The sequence below is a fragment of the Amblyraja radiata genome, chromosome X (assembly GCF_010909765.2).
Source record: "Amblyraja radiata isolate CabotCenter1 chromosome X, sAmbRad1.1.pri, whole genome shotgun sequence".
Taxonomy (NCBI): Eukaryota; Metazoa; Chordata; class Chondrichthyes; order Rajiformes; family Rajidae; genus Amblyraja; species Amblyraja radiata.
Window position 1 is genome coordinate 14,248,136 of NC_045999.1, and position 18,811 is coordinate 14,266,946.

General features: G+C 42.0%; 1 protein-coding gene across 3 annotated transcripts in view; it reads right to left on the bottom strand.

The window, feature by feature from the left end:
• vps13c (vacuolar protein sorting 13 homolog C) overlaps window positions 1-18,811 on the bottom strand; it is a 294,729-nt gene that overhangs the window by 249,904 nt on the left and 26,014 nt on the right. For 2 of the 3 annotated variants that reach the window (XM_033014960.1, XM_033014962.1), the window contains exons 4-9: window positions 13,521-13,616; window positions 11,528-11,629; window positions 8,509-8,571; window positions 4,755-4,814; window positions 1,284-1,393; window positions 1,048-1,107 (exon numbers count right to left, since the gene is read on the bottom strand). In XM_033014960.1, coding sequence (XP_032870851.1) covers window positions 1,048-1,107; window positions 1,284-1,393; window positions 4,755-4,814; window positions 8,509-8,571; window positions 11,528-11,629; window positions 13,521-13,616 — 491 coding nt within the window. The remainder of the gene's footprint in view (window positions 1-1,047; window positions 1,108-1,283; window positions 1,394-4,754; window positions 4,815-8,508; window positions 8,572-11,527; window positions 11,630-13,520; window positions 13,617-18,811) is intronic. The other variant, XM_033014961.1, reaches the window with a different exon arrangement.

Genomic DNA, 18,811 nt, shown 5'->3' on the forward strand with positions numbered 1-18,811 from the left:
CAGCTGCACTTGTCCCTCCTGCCAGCATTTGGTCCATATCCCTCAAAACCTGTCCTATCCATGTACCAGTCTAACACTTTCTTAAATGTTGGGATAGTCCCAGCCTCAACGACCTCCTCTGGCAGCTTGTTCCATACACCCACCACCCTTTGTGTAAAAAAGTTACCCCTCAGATTCCTATTAAATCTTTTCCCCTTCACCTTATAACTATGTCCTCTGGTCGTCCATTCACCTACGTTGGGCAAGAGCAGGTTATACGCAGGTGATAACTACAGGTGATTTTAAGCACCTCAATAAGATCACCCCTCCTGGAATACCCAGCCTGCTGAACCTCTCCCTATAGCTCACACCCTCTTGCACTGGTAGCATCCTTGTAAATCTTCTCTGTACCCTTTCCAACTTGACATCTTTCCTATAACACAGTGCCCATAACTGAACACAATAATCTAAATACCGCCTGACCAACGTCTTATACAACTGCGACATGACCTCCCAACTTCAATAATCTGACTGATGTGCCAAACGCCGTTTTGACCACCCTATGTACCTGCAAGGAAGGTGTCCTTACATTCGTCTCTGCTGTGAAGGGAAAATCTACATTCTTTACTCTTTTCGGCTTATTAAACATTCATGATTTTGACTATTCTGATCAAGAGTAAATAACAGCATCCTTTAGAAGTGGCTGGAAAGGGAGACTTCCATTCAAATGTATTTCCCCCACAGCCAATAGAGGTAATTCAAACTTCTCTATGGAGGATAGTACAACAATCTACCATAGCTACCGAAATGTCAGGAGAAATAGGTGAGTACATGTGCAAGCACACACGCATCCACACAATGAACAACAGATCTACATCAGCTAGCATGTCAGGAGAAATTGGTGTGTGTAGATGCGCACGCATGTGCACACGCAAACGCGCGCACACACACACATACACAACGTGGACAAAAGGAATAATTTCCCAAACACATACTGCTTTTACAATAATGTTTGCATGAACCAAGCTTAGCTTTAAAACGGAGAGAGCTTTGCGTATTTGGGATTACCTGTAAACTAAGTTCTGCCAATGTAACACCAACAGAAATAGGGCTCGAGGCATCTGTAATCTGAAAAATTAAGAACACACCAAAATCAACAACTTTCCCTTTCCCAATAAATGATTGGGCATTCAAGTAATAATGTAACAGATTACAAACCTAAAATTTGTATTTTCAATGTTTGAACGACAAACTAGTAAAATTCTAAAAGATAAACTTCCAAGCAAATATACATGTCTACTTACAGCATCTTCATATCTTATATGAATGCTCGTTATTTTGATTTGCAGGTTTTTAATAACCTGTGTTGCAAGTTTTTCTCCAAAGGTATCTTTTTTCTCTTCCTTTTCTTTGCCTTAGAAATAAATAAATAAAAATAAAGACACTCTTATTCAGAAATTCTACTTTTAGAGTCTCAGAATTTTTGAGTAAATTATTCAGGTGATGGGGATATCCTGAGACATTGCTTTAGATATTCACATTTTGTATATCAGGTAGCTGTCAAATCAGTGTGTTTGGCACTGTCACATCCCCATGTTGTGGGCAGAAATGGTACCTGTTTTACCAACTCAAATTCTAATGCATATGCCTGAAGTGCACCAACTCGCACCCCTCCCCGAAAAATGCGGGTGCATGCTGTGAGGGAAAGGAACAATGCAGATCTTGCACCTTATGTGCTTTGAGCACTGCGCAATACCCACCTCCAATGCAGAATGGAGCTGCTGCATTCTTTCGTGACCAATGGACCAGGCACCTCACCCAAGCAATTTCACTATACAGCCACTGAACCAACCCTGTTATACTCCTGCTATCATTCATCATTAGAAACAGGACCTGATAATAAAACTTGTTAAAATGTCTTCACTTTTATTACTGATTAAACTTAGTTTTAACTAAACCGTGTCTCTTTTTCATGGCTCTATGTTTGAGCCCACATCACCTTGAAAAGTGATGTAATTTGGCAGCAGATTCTTCAGTACGTTGATGTACCAATATAACATCAAAAACATGAAAGATTGTTTTGCTGTTGTACACTATCCAAATACCACATAATACTTCTGAAACGAAACACTTGCTATTACTAACATAAATAACGGAGAAGTCCATTGTATCTTTCAATCGTATTGAACTGGCTTTAATTGATCCTTAATTGACCTCAAACCTTTAGAATAAATTCAGTGCAAGGAACTCTCCTCGCGATTATTGGCAAACTTGTCCGTTCTTTTAAAGAGATAAACAATGCATAAATAAATGTAGGGCACGTAAAGCTAATTCCAAAGACCTGCAGGTTAATTGGCTTCTGTAAATTGTCCCTAGTGCGTCCCTAGAGAACAGGTGATCAGGTCGGCGCAGACTTGGTTGGCCGAAGGACCTGTTTCCACGCTGTATCTCTGAACTTTAAGGTGCTTAATAGAAATGCTTAATATCATATGCTACTTACTAAATGGAATTAAATTGAATTCACTTGAGAGTAGATCATCTTAATCAACTCAAAGCAGGTTAAAACTCTTTTTTTTTGTTTATTCGGGTCCTATTATTCAAGGTAATATTGCAATGGATATTCATTATTCAGGCCCAAAAGGCTTATTGCTGTCTGCAGTTTTCTAGTACAGCAGCAGAAATTGCCCATTGCTCAAAAAACTAATTGCTAATTAAGTTAGGTGTCTGAGCAGTACACTGTGCTTATCATCCTGACATCAAGAGAAACAATACTGATGATGATATCCTAAGAGGATGACCCGCTTGTTCCAAAAACTGATAAATGCGAATCATTGAGTCCACAGTAACCTTATCCAGATTGTGGTTGGACACACATTAACTTTGTTGAGACAGGCTATCCACTTGGCCTTAGCAATGTAGCACATGTAAATGATGTCAACTAGTAGAAAAAGCAGTATAAATGTTTGATGACAGTGAGGGAGGGGCAGCACTTACAGAGAAAAGATGCAGAATCCACTCCTCAGTCAGTGTGTTCTTGATTTGTTCACCTACTAGATTTTGCTACAATTTTCTAATATTGTAAGCATTGTACTTGTGTTTTGGAAATCCTTCGTAAAATATAACCTCTGTAGAAATTACTCTTGAGAATTAAATGTCCTTCATTGTTTAAATATAACTGTCTTTAAACTGCTTCGTAAGTCGGAAATATCTCCTCCTTTGTGGGAGAGGGGGACCCACCACTCAAAATAGTTATCATTGACAGCTAAACCCATTCAGAGAAGGAACTAAATAGAAATAAATTAATCTTTGAAAAATTGGTTGTTACAGCATAATCTCGCCAGAGTGAGGGAACTTACAAAGATAAGGCTTAAAGTTTAGTTTAGTTTAGAGATAAAGCGTGGAAACGCTTGTTCTATCCTACACCCCAGGGACTATTTGCAGAAGCCAATTAACCTACAAACCCGCACGTCTTTGAAATGTGGGAGGAAACCAGAGCTCCCATAGAAAACCAACGCAGTCATAGGGAGAACGTGCAAACTCCATACAGACAGCACCCACAGTCATGATCTCTGGCATTGTAAGGCAGCAACTGTACCACTGCGCCATCCTGTCACTGATGACTTGACTTAAGCTTTGGACTCTAGAAGGGAAACACTCAATATCGTCACATTAGGTCAAACAATCATGGCCCAAAATCAACAATCCTTTCACAGGAAAGCATTTGAAAGATTAAACACACAAAATTAAAACGGAAGGTTTAATATGGGCAGCAAAGTGGCGCAGTAGGGCTGCTGACATCCTGAAATGAGATCCTGGCATGTGGAAATTGCAATCATGACTTGGTGAACTAGATGCCAATCCAACGGATTTCTCAGTTGTCAGCCAGCAATTGAATTTACTGTAGAAAGTGACAATTTGGCAATGGGGATAAATATGTTTGACAATAATAAGTTCAATACTATGTGTACTCCTCTCTCCTTCCCTTCTGCAATCCAAGAAAACGGTCTGCAACAGAGACTGATCACATCTTCAACATGGTTACACTTTGACAAAGAAATCTCTGGAGTAAGGTATGTCACTCATTTCAATCACCAATCACTGAATTGTCCCTAAAATATCCACTGAAGTCATATTAGTCCCAACTTCAAGTGTGTCCTGGTTCACCCAAGGTTTCACAATTCTACTTCATTCACCCCATCTCTTCTCCAATAATTAGTCATTATCCAGTTCCCTTCTCTATTTCAAAAAAAATGTATTGTACTCATAAAACAACAAATATTTTTTCCTCCAGTTCTTCATTTAGTTCATTGACTCATTTAGTCCATGCCTACTCACAGAGTAACCCATTCAATCCAACTCCCCACTTATATCCCTGTAACCTATTCCTTCACACATACCCATTAACTCCCCCCAACTCCCCAGGTCTCCGACCATCCACTATACAGTAGATTAATTTTGTGGCCAAATAACCTATTAAACAGGTTTGGGAAGCGGAAGGAAACTAGAGGAAACCATCGCGATCAGAAGAGAATAAGCAAATTACACATAAAGGCCAGAATCGAACGCAGGTTGTCGGAGCTCAAAGTAGCAGCGCTACTTGCCGAGCCACTGACAACACTTGCCGTGCTACCATTCTCTTACAAAAAAAAGCAAACTACATTATATTTACTACACCTACCAAATATTACATAAATGACAGCACGCCAGCAATTCCCACTAAGAGCTAAATACAGCAAGCAGGATATTTAAGGAGCAACATTAAAATTCTCACATACCTTTGGAACGTCCTTTTGCTGATTTCTTAAAATACTTTTTGGACTTTTTATGTTTGCGTCCTTTTTAATGCAAGCAAGCAAAATGTATAGGAAAGAGGAGATAGAGATGTTAGTAAGAGCAGTGACCTGACCGTTGACACAGGAGTGTTAGAAAATACGCGCAAGCAAAATGTGATGTATTGAGAAAAGGCAAAAAAGTGCCAAAGTACACCCATTGAAACCCCATTCAATCACGGGGAGAACATACAAACTCCATACAGACAGCAAACGTAGTCAAGATCGAACCTGGGCCTCTGGCGCTGTATGGCAGCAACTCTACCGCTGTGCCACTATGCTGTCAGTTGATACGACAATTGCTTTACCTAAGACCACAAGAAACTACAGTGACAAACCATCAGGCAAACCAGCCTCCAACCCCCAAACCCTAACGACACTTCACACTGCCAAGAGAAAGCAGACAACTTAATCAAGGACCGATCACATCTCTATCTCCTCCCACACTCCCTCTTCTCCCCTGTCCCATCATACAGAAAATACAGACTCTTGTTATCAACCTCGTGAACGAACCTATCATTTGCTGAGGATGCATTAGCAATCCCCCATTCTAGCTCATTGCAGCCCTTCCACTTTATATCTTCACTTTCTCTGTATCTGTAACACTGTATTTTGCATTGTTTCATTCATCATTTTGCACTATTAATTGTACTTGTGGTTTAAATGTACCCGTGTCTGGTATGATTTGCCTGGGTAGTACAAAAATAATGTTTTTCCACAGTGTCTCAGTAATGTGTAAAACAAAAATGATACCAATAGAAGCTCGAAAACAAAGTATTGGAGAAAACGAGCATTGAGTGTAAATGCATTCTATTAGGAGAGTGGAAAGTAGAGTTGCACAAAACCAAGTGGCAATGAAAGCTAAAGTAGTCATTTAGGAATCTTAATACCTGCAGTTTGTCATACTTGGTTTGTCATAAAATATTAAATTAGAACTCAACCCATTTTCCACAACATTCAACAACATTGGATGGTCAAACATTTACAGCAGTTTAATTTCAAGCTTATTACTAAATTTTCAGGAAATCCATGACAATTATGAAGATCAGAGTACAAATGAATAATAATGTCTCCACATTTGTCAACTCGGGCCACTCGCCTACTGCTTGTGACAAGTTGCCATTATCTACTCGACCACACGTAGCCACAGCACTTCAGTAGTAACAGTAGTAGTGAAGTTGGAGATGGTATTAAACAGGAAATTAGAAATGTGTGCGACAAAGGCAAAACAGTTATAATGGGTGACTTCAATCTACATATAGATTGGGTGAATCAAATTGGCAGGGGTGCTGAGGAAGAGGATTTCTTGGAATGTATGCGGGATAGTTATCTAAATCAACATGTCAAGGAACCAACGAGAGAGCAGACTATTTTAGACTGGGTATTGAGTAATGAGGAAGGGTTAGTTAGCAGTCTTGTTGTACGTGCCCCCTTGGGCAAGAGTGACCATAATATGGTTGAGTTCTTCATCAGGATGGAGAATGACATTGTTAATTCAGAAACAATCGTACTGAACTTAAAGAAAGGTAACTTTGAGGGTATGAGACGTGAAATGGCCAAGATTGACTGGCAATTAGTTCAAATTGATTGATGGTGGATATGCAATGGAAGATATTTAAAGACTGCATGGATGAACTGCAAAAATTGTTCATCCCAGTTTGGCAAAAGAATAAATCAGGGAAGGTAGTGCATCCGTGGATAACAAGGGAAATCAGGGTAAGTATCAAAGCGAAGGATGATGCGTACAAATTAGCCAGAAAAAGCAGCATACCAGAGGACTGAGAGAAATTCAGAGACCAGCAGAGGAGAACAAAGGGCTTAATTAGGAAAGGAAAATAGATTATGAAAGAAAACTGGCAGGGAACATAAAAACTGACTGCAAAAGTTTTATAGATATGTGAAAAGAAAGAGATTAGTTAAAACAAATGTAGGTCCCTTGCAGTCAGAAACAGGTGAGTTGATCATGGGGAACAAGGATATGGCGGACCAATTGAATAACTACTTTGGTTCCGTCTTCACTAAGGAAGACATAAATAATCTGCCGGAAATAGCAGGGGACCGCGGGTCAAAGGAGTTGGAGGAATTGAGTGAAATCCAGGTTAGTCGGGAAGTGGTGTTGGGTAAATTGAATGGATTAAAGGCCGATAAATCCCCAGGGCCAGATAGGCTGCATCCCAGAGTACTTAAGGAAGTAGCTCCAGAAATAGTGGATGCATTAGTAATAATCTTTCAAAACTCTTTAGATTCTGGAGTAGTTCCTGAGGATTGGCGGGTAGAAAACATAACCCCACTTTTTAAGAAGGGAGGGAGAGAGAAAACGGGGAATTACAGACCAGTTAGTCTAACATCGGTAGTGGGGAAACTGCTAGAGTCAGTTATTAAAGATGGGATAGCAGCACATTTGGAAAGTGGTGAAATCATTGGACAAAGTCAGCATGGATTTACGAAAGGTAAATCATGTCTGACGAATCTTATAGAATTTTTCGAGGATGTAACTAGTAGCGTGGATTGGGGAGAACCAGTGGATGTGGTGTATCTGGACTTCCAGAAGGCTTTCGACAAGGTCCCACATAAGAGATTAGTATACAAACTTAAAGCACACGGCATTGGGCGTTCAGTATTGATGTGGATAGAGAACTGGCTGGCAAACAGGAAGCAAAGAGTAGGAGTAAACGGGTCCTTTTCACAATGGCGGGCAGTGACTAGTGGGGTACCGCAAGGCTCAATGCTGGGACCCCAGCTATTTACAATATATATTAATGATCTGGATGAGGGAATTGAAAGCAATATCTCCAAGTTTGCAGATGACACTAAGCTGGGGGGCAGTGTTAGCTGTGAGGAGGATGCTAGGAGACTGCAAGGTGACTTGGATAGGCTGGGTGAGTGGGCAAATTTTTGGCAGATGCAGTATAATGTGGATAAATGTGAGGTTATCCATTTTGGTGGCAAAAACAGGAAAGCAGACTATTATCTAAATGGTGGCCGATTAGGAAAAGGGGAGATGCAGCGAGACCTGGGTGTCATGGTACACCAGTCATTGAAAAGTAGGCATGCAGGTGCAGCAGGCAGTGAAGAAAGCGAATGGTATGTTAGCTTTCATAGCAAAAGGATTTGAGTATAGGAGCAGGGAGGTTCTACTGCAGTTTTACAGGGTCTTGGTGAGACCACACCTGGAGTATTGCGTACAGTTTTGGTCTCCAAATCTGAGGAAGGACATTATTGCCATAGAGAGAGTGCAGAGAAGGTTCACCAGACTGATTCCTGGGATGTCAGGACTGTCTTATGAAGAAAGACTGGATAGACTTGGTTTATACTCTCTAGAATTTAGGAGATTGAGAGGGGATCTTATAGAAACTTACAAAATTCTTAAGGGGTTGGACAGGCTAGATGCAGGAAGATTGTTCCCGATGTTGGGGAAGTCCAGGACAAGGGGTCACAGCTTCAGGACAAGGGGTCACAGCTTAAGGATAAGGGGGAAATCCCACATTTGGCTAATCAGTGTTTTATACAATTACCGAAATTAGCTTCTTTTTTAAATTAGGAATTAACCCTCAAAGGCTTCTCTTGACAAAAAAGTTAATAATAGAGCAAAGTTTTTGAATATTTGTTGATTATGCATTTGAAGAATTAAGAGCACACGGACTTGCAAATATGTATCCTTTTTTCTTGTTAGAACAAAGTAATGCACTGAAACACCTACCAGGTTTGGTATCCTTACAAACGTAGTTTTCCAGGGAAAACAAGAACTCTCCAGAAGCCGCACCTTCATCCAGGATGCAGCGATAACAATAAACAATAGGGAGACAGTATTTACAGTTGAGCACAATGTGAAGACATATTAACCAGATTTTCAAGTTTCGATAGTCAACATCGTTACACTTTGAAGCAGCATGCAGCTCCAATATTTAAAAACAACATTTTCAGGAGAGAAATCTTCCAGTGGTCTTGCTGCAAACTGTCATACAAACCAAAGATTGAATTAGTTTCTTGCTGATACCTCTATTTGACCTGTGGAGGGTTATATAGTTGGATCAGGGGTGGACCAACTTTGTTGATTCAGCACCGATGGCCAGGCAATCTGGATCACAGTCAGGATCACTGGTGACCATGACCTCGAACCAGTTGTAAGCAAAAGGAGGGCCAAGGAGAAACGGAAGAACATAATAGTGACACTGTGCAAGAGTAACATCTTGACAAGCCAGTGTACCTCCTCTATCAGAAACAGTTCATGATAATTAAGAACAAAGGAAATGTGAAAAAAAGTTTGTTTTCTATTACTTACAGTTATAAATTCCCTTTAAAAATAAAAAAAATGGTTAATAAATCATCTTGAAGTTAAGGTATTATATTAACCGTGCAAAGGGTAGCAATTCGGTATTATTCGATGACATTTCATGCTGCCATTAACCCCACCAAAATAACAAACCAAGAAGGGGCTTCTCTCCATCTTAGAACCATCCGCAAATCAATAACTGCTTTAAATTAAAGAGCAGGATTTATTCAAAGATCAAAAATTAGCCTAACCTACGAATACTTTATACTTCTGAATTCAAATTAATTGCACCCTTGGACAATTTGATTCGATGTTTACAGTGCCTCTGAGTTTACGGAGTAGCCTCTGAGCTACTCCGGCACTGTGTCTTCTTGCATTTTAAATAATTCTTTCATCATGTTTTTGGAATGCTAAGATTTTTTTTAGATACCGTAGCTCCGATTACTTAGATTTTGCTCAATAACAGTGCCGTAGGGATCTGGTCGGAGAATCCCAAAATGCTGGATTTGTTTGGAAATGCAGAAGTTGTGAACATAGTGCTTCCATTCTTTAATGACCAAGAGTTCATTCTTATCGAGGTGAACGGTCTTGCAGCAGAAGATGGAAACTGCAATGATGAGTTGGCTTGTTTATGGGTCAATGAGAAGGGACATCTCCTGCCATCAAGCCTCCTTGTTTTAGAGAATAAAGCATCAGGAGCTTGTTTAGACTCCAAAGCTTCTAATAGAATTACCACGGGAGACATTGCAAAAAGGCGTGAAATATGGAATCTAAGCAATTTTACATTAAAAGAGTAATTCATGATCACTGCAATATCCTTGCCAAACATTCAGCTTGTTATGTAGAAGGTCAGATCTATTTTATAATTTTGCAGTTATTACTGATTGTACAATATCACAGGTTTTTTGACTCATGTGATCAGTGTCAAGTGCCCACTCTCTCTTGAATGTTAATTCCCTCTGGTCCAGATGAGCAGGAGAGGAGGGTGAAAAGACACTGATGGCAGAAGGAATGGGAAGCGTGTGGAGAGGTAGCGCAGGCAGTCCCGGGTCAGGTCTCAGCAGATTGGGAAAAAATGGAAGTTGGGTGGAGTGCAGGTTTTGAGAAGTTCACCTGCCATGCCAGCAGTTGATGGAACTCTCTCCAAGTGATGTTTCAGGATTGTGGTTTTCACCCAAGCGATTGTGACAGAGACTGAACCAGCAACCATACCTCCAGGATATCCGTTCTACAGATGCAGGTCAGGCAGCATCACTAAATGACATAAATAGGCACATCTGAAGAAAGATTTCGACCTGAAAAGTCGCCAATTCCTTCTCTCCATAGATGTTGCCTCACCAGCTGAGTTTCTCCAGCATTTTGTGTCTACCTTCGATTTACCACATCTGCAGTACAACCCGAAACAATGCCTGTACATGTCCTATGAGATGATGTCTGACCCGCCGAGTTACTCCAGCACTTTATGACCGTTTTGTAAACTAGATTCTGCAGATCCCTTTGTCTCCGTCAGTATTACATGCTGCCCTACTCATTCCCTGACCGTCACGTGATGGCTGGTGACCAGGGAAGAACAGTACAGCTGGTTCTCAACTGAGACTGCGAGAAATATGGTGCAGAATGGTTTTTAAAAGTACAAACATTTAATGTGATTTCTCTCCCCCGAAACAAATGTGTGAAACATAGAAAATAGGTGCAGGAGGAGGGCATTTGGCCCTTTGAGAAAATAGAGCAAATTTGAGACATTAATAAAAATCAATACTCCTTCCTCGATTTTATCTTTTATTTTGCAATTCAGCCACAATTTGTAACCCCCATGATTTCTCAATTCAAGTAGGCCCTTAATGATGCATGTTTCTTGGCGAGCAGATATTAAATAAATTCTCACAGGAACAATGACTCCTCCATTCACAATCTTAACATCTAACTAGGTCAAATGAAAGTGTGGAAAAAGCGCTGCTCAAACCTATCCTCCAATTCAATGCACTGTTTGGTACACATGGCTCATCTCAATCCCCTTGGTTACAACATGGTGATTTATTTTCCTAATTACTGACATACAGTCTGAAAACACTGACTTGTCATGATTAGTTGGTTTTGAATTGCACGCTTAATAGAAGACAACCCCATTCTGCAGACAAAAGATGGACACAAAATGCTGCAGTAATTCAGCAGTTCAGGTAGCATCTCTGCAGAAAAGGAATAGGAGTTGTTTTGGGTCGAGACCCTTCTCCAGGTATGCTGCCTGACCCTCTGAGTTACTCCAGCATTTTATGTCTATATTCGGTGTGAACCAGTATCTGCAGTTTCTTCCTACACATGATTCAATTCCATCTCCTGCTGTTCTATCTGTCTGAATTAAAATCCAGAAGCTATAATAGAAGGGTCAAAATTACATTCATGTATGGAAAGAAAAATAGAAAAAACTGGAACATTTTGCCAAACACACCTTTTCGTGCTGCTTTTTCCAAGGCTTCTTCAATTCGCTGAAGCTCTTTCTGCTTATTTTCCTGCAATTGTTTTTCTTCCTTTTCTGCATCATATTGGATACCTTGAAGAACAAAAACAGAATGAGATTTCCAAGCATATGTTTCCTTCATCTTAATGGAAAAAAAGTAAAATTCAGTTACACAAAGTGCTGGAGTAACTCAGCGGGTCAGGCAGCATCTCTGGAGGACATGGATCGGCGATGTTTCTGGTCAGAATCCTACTTCAGACTGCAGTCAGATGAAGGGTCTCTATCCCAAATGTCGCCTATCCATGTCCTCCAGAGATCCTGTCTAACTCTGAGTTACTTCAGTACTGTTTTTTTTGTTGTAAATCAGTATCTGCAGTTCCTTGTGTCTCCAAGCCAAGTAATGTAAATACTAGTCTGAAATGGGGTCCCAACTCAAAACGTCACATATCCATCTGAACTAGAGATGTTAGACACAGTGCTGGAGTCAATCAGATGGTTACTCAGGGAAAAAGGATGGGAGATGTTTCCCTGGTAGGGGAGGGTCCCTTCTTCAGACTCCCAGAGATACAGAGCTGCTGAGGGGTGGGAGATTGCAACCTTCACGTGGTCCACCCTGTTTCGACTAATGCAATCAACCCGGTGTGCACAATCAAATAAGATCAAATAGAACAAGTTGTCCGACAACTTTAGGCTGTGCACGCCATACGCAAGAAGAAGAAGAGCTGCTGACTGATCCACAGAGTTACTTCAGCACTTTGTGTCTTGTGTTTTTGCACAGGTACAGTTACTATTTGCCAAATTCAAAAGCCCTAACCCCACTCTGTACCAGTAAAAACACAAAATGCTGGAACTTCTCTGGTCTGGCAATGTGTGGAGTGAGTGGGGAAGGGAGCATAAGAGCAAAGATGGTGGAGAAGATGGGGCATGTGCTCAAGGTGGAAAGAGTGTGAGAATTGGCAGTAAACAATCCGCCCACTCAATATACAAGTAATAATTTCTCAAACAAAATGGGAAGGGAAAAAATTGGCGCATTAAGTTTCACATATGAGTCTCGCATTGATGTAGGCTACATAACTGGTGTAGTAACTACTGGTTCAGTAAAAAATGTCAAATCTGACTATGGGTCTCCCTGCCATCGGCCACAAGGATAGTTATTCTCCACAACCAATGTTTCCCAGAGACTGAAGAACCTTTCCCCAATCACTGTAAATGAAACTCGAAAGAAAAAAAACACAGATGCTGAAAATCTAAAATAAATCAAAATGATAGAAACATTCGGCAGGTTGTAATAAAATGTATCAAACCCGAAACATTAACGGCCCTTCAGCCCACATCTGTGCCAAACATAATGGCAACTGCCTGCACATGATCCCTACGCATCCATTCCCAACGTATCCATGTGCCTCTAAAAGCTTCTGAAACACCACTATCATAATTAGTTTAGTTTAGAGATGGAAACAGACCCTTCAGTCCACAGTCCATGCTGACCATCGATCACCTGTCCACACCAGTTCTAATTTATCCCACATTCTCATCCACTCCCTGCACACTAGGGGCAATTTACAGAAGCCAATTAACTTATAAACCCTCACATATTTTAGATGTAGGAGGAAACCGATCATGCTTGAGGAAACCCATAGAGAACGTGCAAACTCCACACAGGCAGCATATGAGAACAGGATCAAACCCGGGTCTCTGACGCTGTGCAGCAGCGGTTCTACCAGCTGCACCCTGTGCCGCCCTTATTAACCCCGCTATCAGTGTGGATTCCATCTATCCAGAAGCACAGTCAATATGATCTTCAATGTGTGACAACACCAACACAAATTGCTGAGAAATATCCCACCCATTCAACCTCACCAAATGCTTTGACTCCATCGACACCTCCCTCAAATTAGGCTACCCACAGTTTGAATACTGTATATTACATAACCATTAACAACATTTCAACTCTATAAATAAAGGAACATTCAACGTTACTTACTTCCCTCTGGAACAGCCAGAAGGTGCAAACCATCCAACGTGGCCACCACAGCTTCACTGTACAGGTTCTTCCATGGAATCTTCAAAATAAGCTTGTCTGTAAGTGAAAAGAACAATAGTTACTCAGAGAGAGAAACAAAACTACACAAACAAAACAGTTGGCCTAGTCATTTACTAATTAAGGCTTCAAGTAATTATGGTAATCGTGCAATTAAAAGTAAGTACAAGTTCATCATAATTTTAAGTTTTCTCTCACACACATTCCTGTACACATCCTGCACAATAAACAGCATGTGTACAAAGGGGCTGCAGATGCTGGTTTATACCGAAGAAAGATACAAAGTGCTGGAGTAACTCAGCGGGTCAGGCAGCATCTCTGGAGGAAAAGGATGGATGATGTTTCAGGTCAGAAGATTATCAACCAAATGTGGATAAATGGGAGGTTATCCACTTTGGTGGCAAGAACGGATAGGCAGATTATTATCTGAATGTTAGAAAAAGGTTAGGAAAAGGGTAAGTACCACGAGACCTGGGTGTCCTTGTACATCGGTCACTGAAAATAAGCATGCAGGTACAGCAGGCAGTGAAGAAAGCTGAAGGCAAGTTGGCCTTAATAACGAGAGGAGTTGAGTATAAAAGCAAGGAGGTTCTTCTGCAGTTGTACAGGGCCCTGGTGAGACCACTCCTGGAGTATTGTGTGTAGTTTTGGTCTCCTAATTTGAGGAAGGACATTGAGGGAGTGCTGCGTAGGTTCATCAGGTTAATTCCGGGGATGGCGGGAATGACATATGAAGAAAGAATGGAGCATAGGTTCATGAGGTTAATTCACGAGGATAATTAATATGATGAAAGAATGAAGCGACTGGGCTTGTGTTCACTGGAATTTAGAAGGATGAGAAGGGATCTTATAGAAACATATACAATTATTAAGGGATTGGACACGCTAGATGCAGGAAACATGATCCCGATGTTGGGGGAGTCTAGGGGCGCAACAAAGTACATTGTTCCATGAAAGTGGCGACACAGGTAGGCAGGATGATGATTATGGTTTGGCATGCTCATGTTAATATAAATGTTGAATACAAGCTTTTCACTGTACACGTGATAATAAACTAAACTGAACTGAAGAGTTGGGACATCATGTTACAACTATACCAGATGTTGGTGAGACCACATTTGGAATACTGTGCACAGTTATAGAGTCATGAAGTCAGACAGTCATACAGCTAGAAACAGACCCTTCAACCGAATCTGCCCATGACGACCAACATGCTCCATCTACACTAGTCCCACCTTCCTGCATTTGGCTTATATCCTTCTAAACCTATCCTGTCCATGTACCTGTCCAAATATCTTTTAAACATTGTGATAGTACCTGCCTCAACTACCTCCTCTGGCAGCTCATTCCATACACCCATCATCCTTTGTGTAAACAATGTTTCACCTCAGGTTATGATTAAATCTTTCCCCCCTCACCTTAAACCCATGTCTTCTGGTTCTCAATAACTCCTATTTTAGGTAAATGATTGTGCATTATCCTATCTATTCCTCTCATACACATCTATAAGATCACCCCTCATCCTCTTGCTTTCCAAGGAATAAAGTCCTAGCCTGTCCAACCTCTCCCTATAGCTCAGGCCCTCTAGTCCTGACAGCATCACTTGTAAATCTTCTCTGCACCATTTCCAGCTTGACAACATTTTTCCTGTAACAGATTGACCAAAACTGAACACAATATTCCAAATGTGCCCTCACCAATGTCTTGTACAACTGTAATATATCCTCCCAACTTCTATACTTAATAGTCTGACAGATGTGCAAAAAGCCTTCTTGACCACCCTATCTACTTGTGACACCACTTTCAAGGAACTATGTACCTCCACTCATAGATCCCTCTGTTCTACAACACTCCCAAGAGCCCTGCCATTCACTGTGAAAATCCTGCCTTGGTTTAATTTCCCAAAATGCAACACCCTGCACTTATCTGTATTAAACTCCATTAACCATTCCTCAGGCCAACTGCCTAACTGATCAAGATGCTGCTGTAATTTTTGACAACCACTGTCTATGATACCTCCCACTTTCGTGTCATCTGTAAACGTCATTGCTATAAACCACAAACAGCAAAGGGGCCCAGCACCGATCCCTGAGGCACACCACTAGTCACAGGCCTCCAGTCTGAGAAACAACCTTCCACCAACACCTTCTGCTTCCTTCCATGAAGCCAATTCTCTACCCAGTAAGCTTGCTCTCCCTGGATTCCATGCAATATAACCTCCCAGAACAGCCTACCATGCAGAACCTTATCAAATGACTTGCTGAAGTATATGCACGTCTACAGACAACCTTTGCAGTTATCTCCCCATAAAACTCAATCAGATTCATGAGACAACCTCCCATGTACAAAGCCATGCCAACTCTCCCTAATCAGCCCGTCTATCCAAATGCGCATATATCTTATCCCTCAGAAAACTCACCAGTAACTTGCCTACCACAGATGTTAGGCTTATTGGTCTCTAGTTCCCAGGCTTTTCCTTCTAAAATAGAGGCTCAACATTAGCCACCCTCCAGTCTTCTGATTCTCTACCTTCCCACAGTGTCTTCAGATATATCGGATCCAGCCTGGGAGATTTATCCACCTTCACCTTTGCACATCCCCAATCCTGGACTTTCCACTTGTCCCTTTAATTTCAAGTTTCATGTATCTTGTTGTGTTTTATGACTGTTGGCAGACCAATTTCCCTCCTGGGATAAATAAAGTTCTATAAATAACGTATTGTATTGTATACGCTTTAAATCATTCATCGCCTCCTCTACTGTAACACTGACTGTCCTCAAGACATCTCCATTAACTGTCCCAAACTCCCCAGTCTTCACATCTTTTTCCACAGTAAACACAATGAAAAACTCCTTAAGGACCTTGCCATCTACTTCGTCATCACACAGAAATATCTGCTTTGGTTTCTAATTGGCCATATTCTTTCACGACTCACCCTCTTTCCCCTAACGTGTATAAAATCTCCTTGGACTTCCCTTAATATCATCTGCCAGAGCTAATTCTTGCCCACTTTTTGTCTTTCTGACTTTCTCCTTTAGCATCCTCCTCAGTTCCAGGAACTCCTCCAGGGAAACACTTGATCCCAGCTGCTTTTGCCTGACCAGAGCTTCACTTCCTCTCATCATCCAAGCCTCCTTACTCCCACCTGCATCGTCCTTCACTTTAACAGGAACATGCATGCCCTGAACTCGATACCACACTTTTAAAAATATCTCACTTACCGGATGTTCCTTTGCAGGGAAACAACTTGCTCTAATCAACGAGCAAGATCCTGTTTAACACCATCAAAGTTACATTTGCCCCAATTCAGAATTTTAATTTGTGAGCCTGCCCTGTCTTTATCCATAACCGTTTGAAAGCTAATAGAACAGTTCACTCACCATCATTTCAGTTACTTGCCCTTCCCAATTTCCTAAGAATAGATCTATTTTTCCTCTCTCCCATGTAGGGCCCTTCATTTGAGGAGTCTGAGGAATCGTTCCTGTACAAATTTCACAATTTCCACCCCACCCAAGCCTTTGGCATTATGACGGTCCCAGTGTATATTAGGGAAGGTTAAAATCCCCCACTATTACTACTAGGCCTTGCAGCTGCCTGCAATCTCCTGGCACATTTGCTCCTCCAATTCTCACTGACTATTTGGGGACACTCCCAAAAAGGTGACCGTGCCCTTTTTATTTCCCAGCTCTACCCATATAGCCTCACTGGGTGAACCATCAGTAATGTTATGTGTGACATTCTCCTTAATCAATTAGGCAATATCCCATCCTCTTTTACCCCCTCCTCTATCTCTCCTGTAACACATGTACCCAGGAACATTAAACACCCATCCTGCCCCTCTCTTAACCAGGTTTCCCATGGCTACAACATCCCAGTCGCACGTACATCCATGCCCCGGTCACCATATGTGATCCAGGATGTGATTCAGCTGGGGTGCAGAAGAAATTCATGAGGATGCTGCCAGAACTGGAGGGCTTGAGGGCTTAAGGAAAGATTGGATAAGCTAGGACTATTTTCACTGAAGCATAGGTGGCTTAGTACAATACGCGTAGAATTATATAAAGTGATGAGGGCATATAGAAGGAGAATGGGCTTGGTCTTTATGCCCAGGAAGGGATCTGAAACTAGATGGCATAGGTTTAAGGTGAGAGGGGCAAGATTTAACGGCGACCCGACAAGCTGTTTTTTTCTCCCACATGGGTATATGGAACGAGTTGTTACAAGAACTGTCACTGGTGGGTACAATTATAAAATACTAGACCAAGTGCTCCCCAACACACCCGTTCCCTACCCGTAACCCCCACAGGAGGTGTGGTCCTCCAACTCAAGCCGTTCCCGAACATAGGATTCCAGCACACCCCTGCCTCCCTCAGCAGAAGGCTTTAAAAAAAATTCAAATTGCACTTGCACTGCTTGTTGCAATAGCAATTCACCCTCCCCCTCCTGTGAGGTAAAAAGTTCAGAATGTTCCTGGGTCGCAACATTGTATCGCAGTGTGTTGGAAGCTGGCAGGAATGATTTTAACAGTAAAAATCTTGTGAAAGTTGGCATTTTTAAAGCTTTAATCGCAAATCGCAAAAAGTGTTTGTTTGGAGGTCTAATCTTTTTTATGTGGGGGTGGGGGGAAGGGGGAAACTCTTTTTCTCAGTCCCTCCCTGGTCAGAGATGCGACTTTTCTCCGACCCATATCTTCGCCCTTTCCTCGCAGCCTACCAACGGGACTGGAGCGGCGTTTCCTGGCGGGATCGGCCAGGACTTCAGCTTTAGCACAGTGCTGAAGCACCATCACGGAGCGGGCAATTCCTTACCCGGGTCGCCGTGCGGTGGGCTCCGGAGTCTGAGACCACCGACTCCAACATTGCAGAGCTGCGGTCTGTGGAGCGTCCAGCTGCGGGGCGGCGTTGTGTTTAAACACCGCGGAGCCTGGGATCTCTCGCCAAGATCGCCAGTGCTGCAGCTCCGACCAGCGCGGCCCGTGGATTTCGGGAGCCGCGGTCTCCGGGGAGGAAGCGGCCGTTCCAGACACTCCAAGCCGCTGAGATGATTCTGCCGATGCCGGAGTTCCATCAGCCAGCGAGAGGGCCTGAAGCATCAGGCTGCCGTAGTGGCGAGTGTGGCGGCCTCAAAAGGCCCGACCATGGGTGAACAGGGGATAGGACTGGACTTTGCTGCCTTTCTTCAAAGTGGGAACCATTATGGGGGAATGTTTTTATGTTTATTGTTAAATTCTTTAA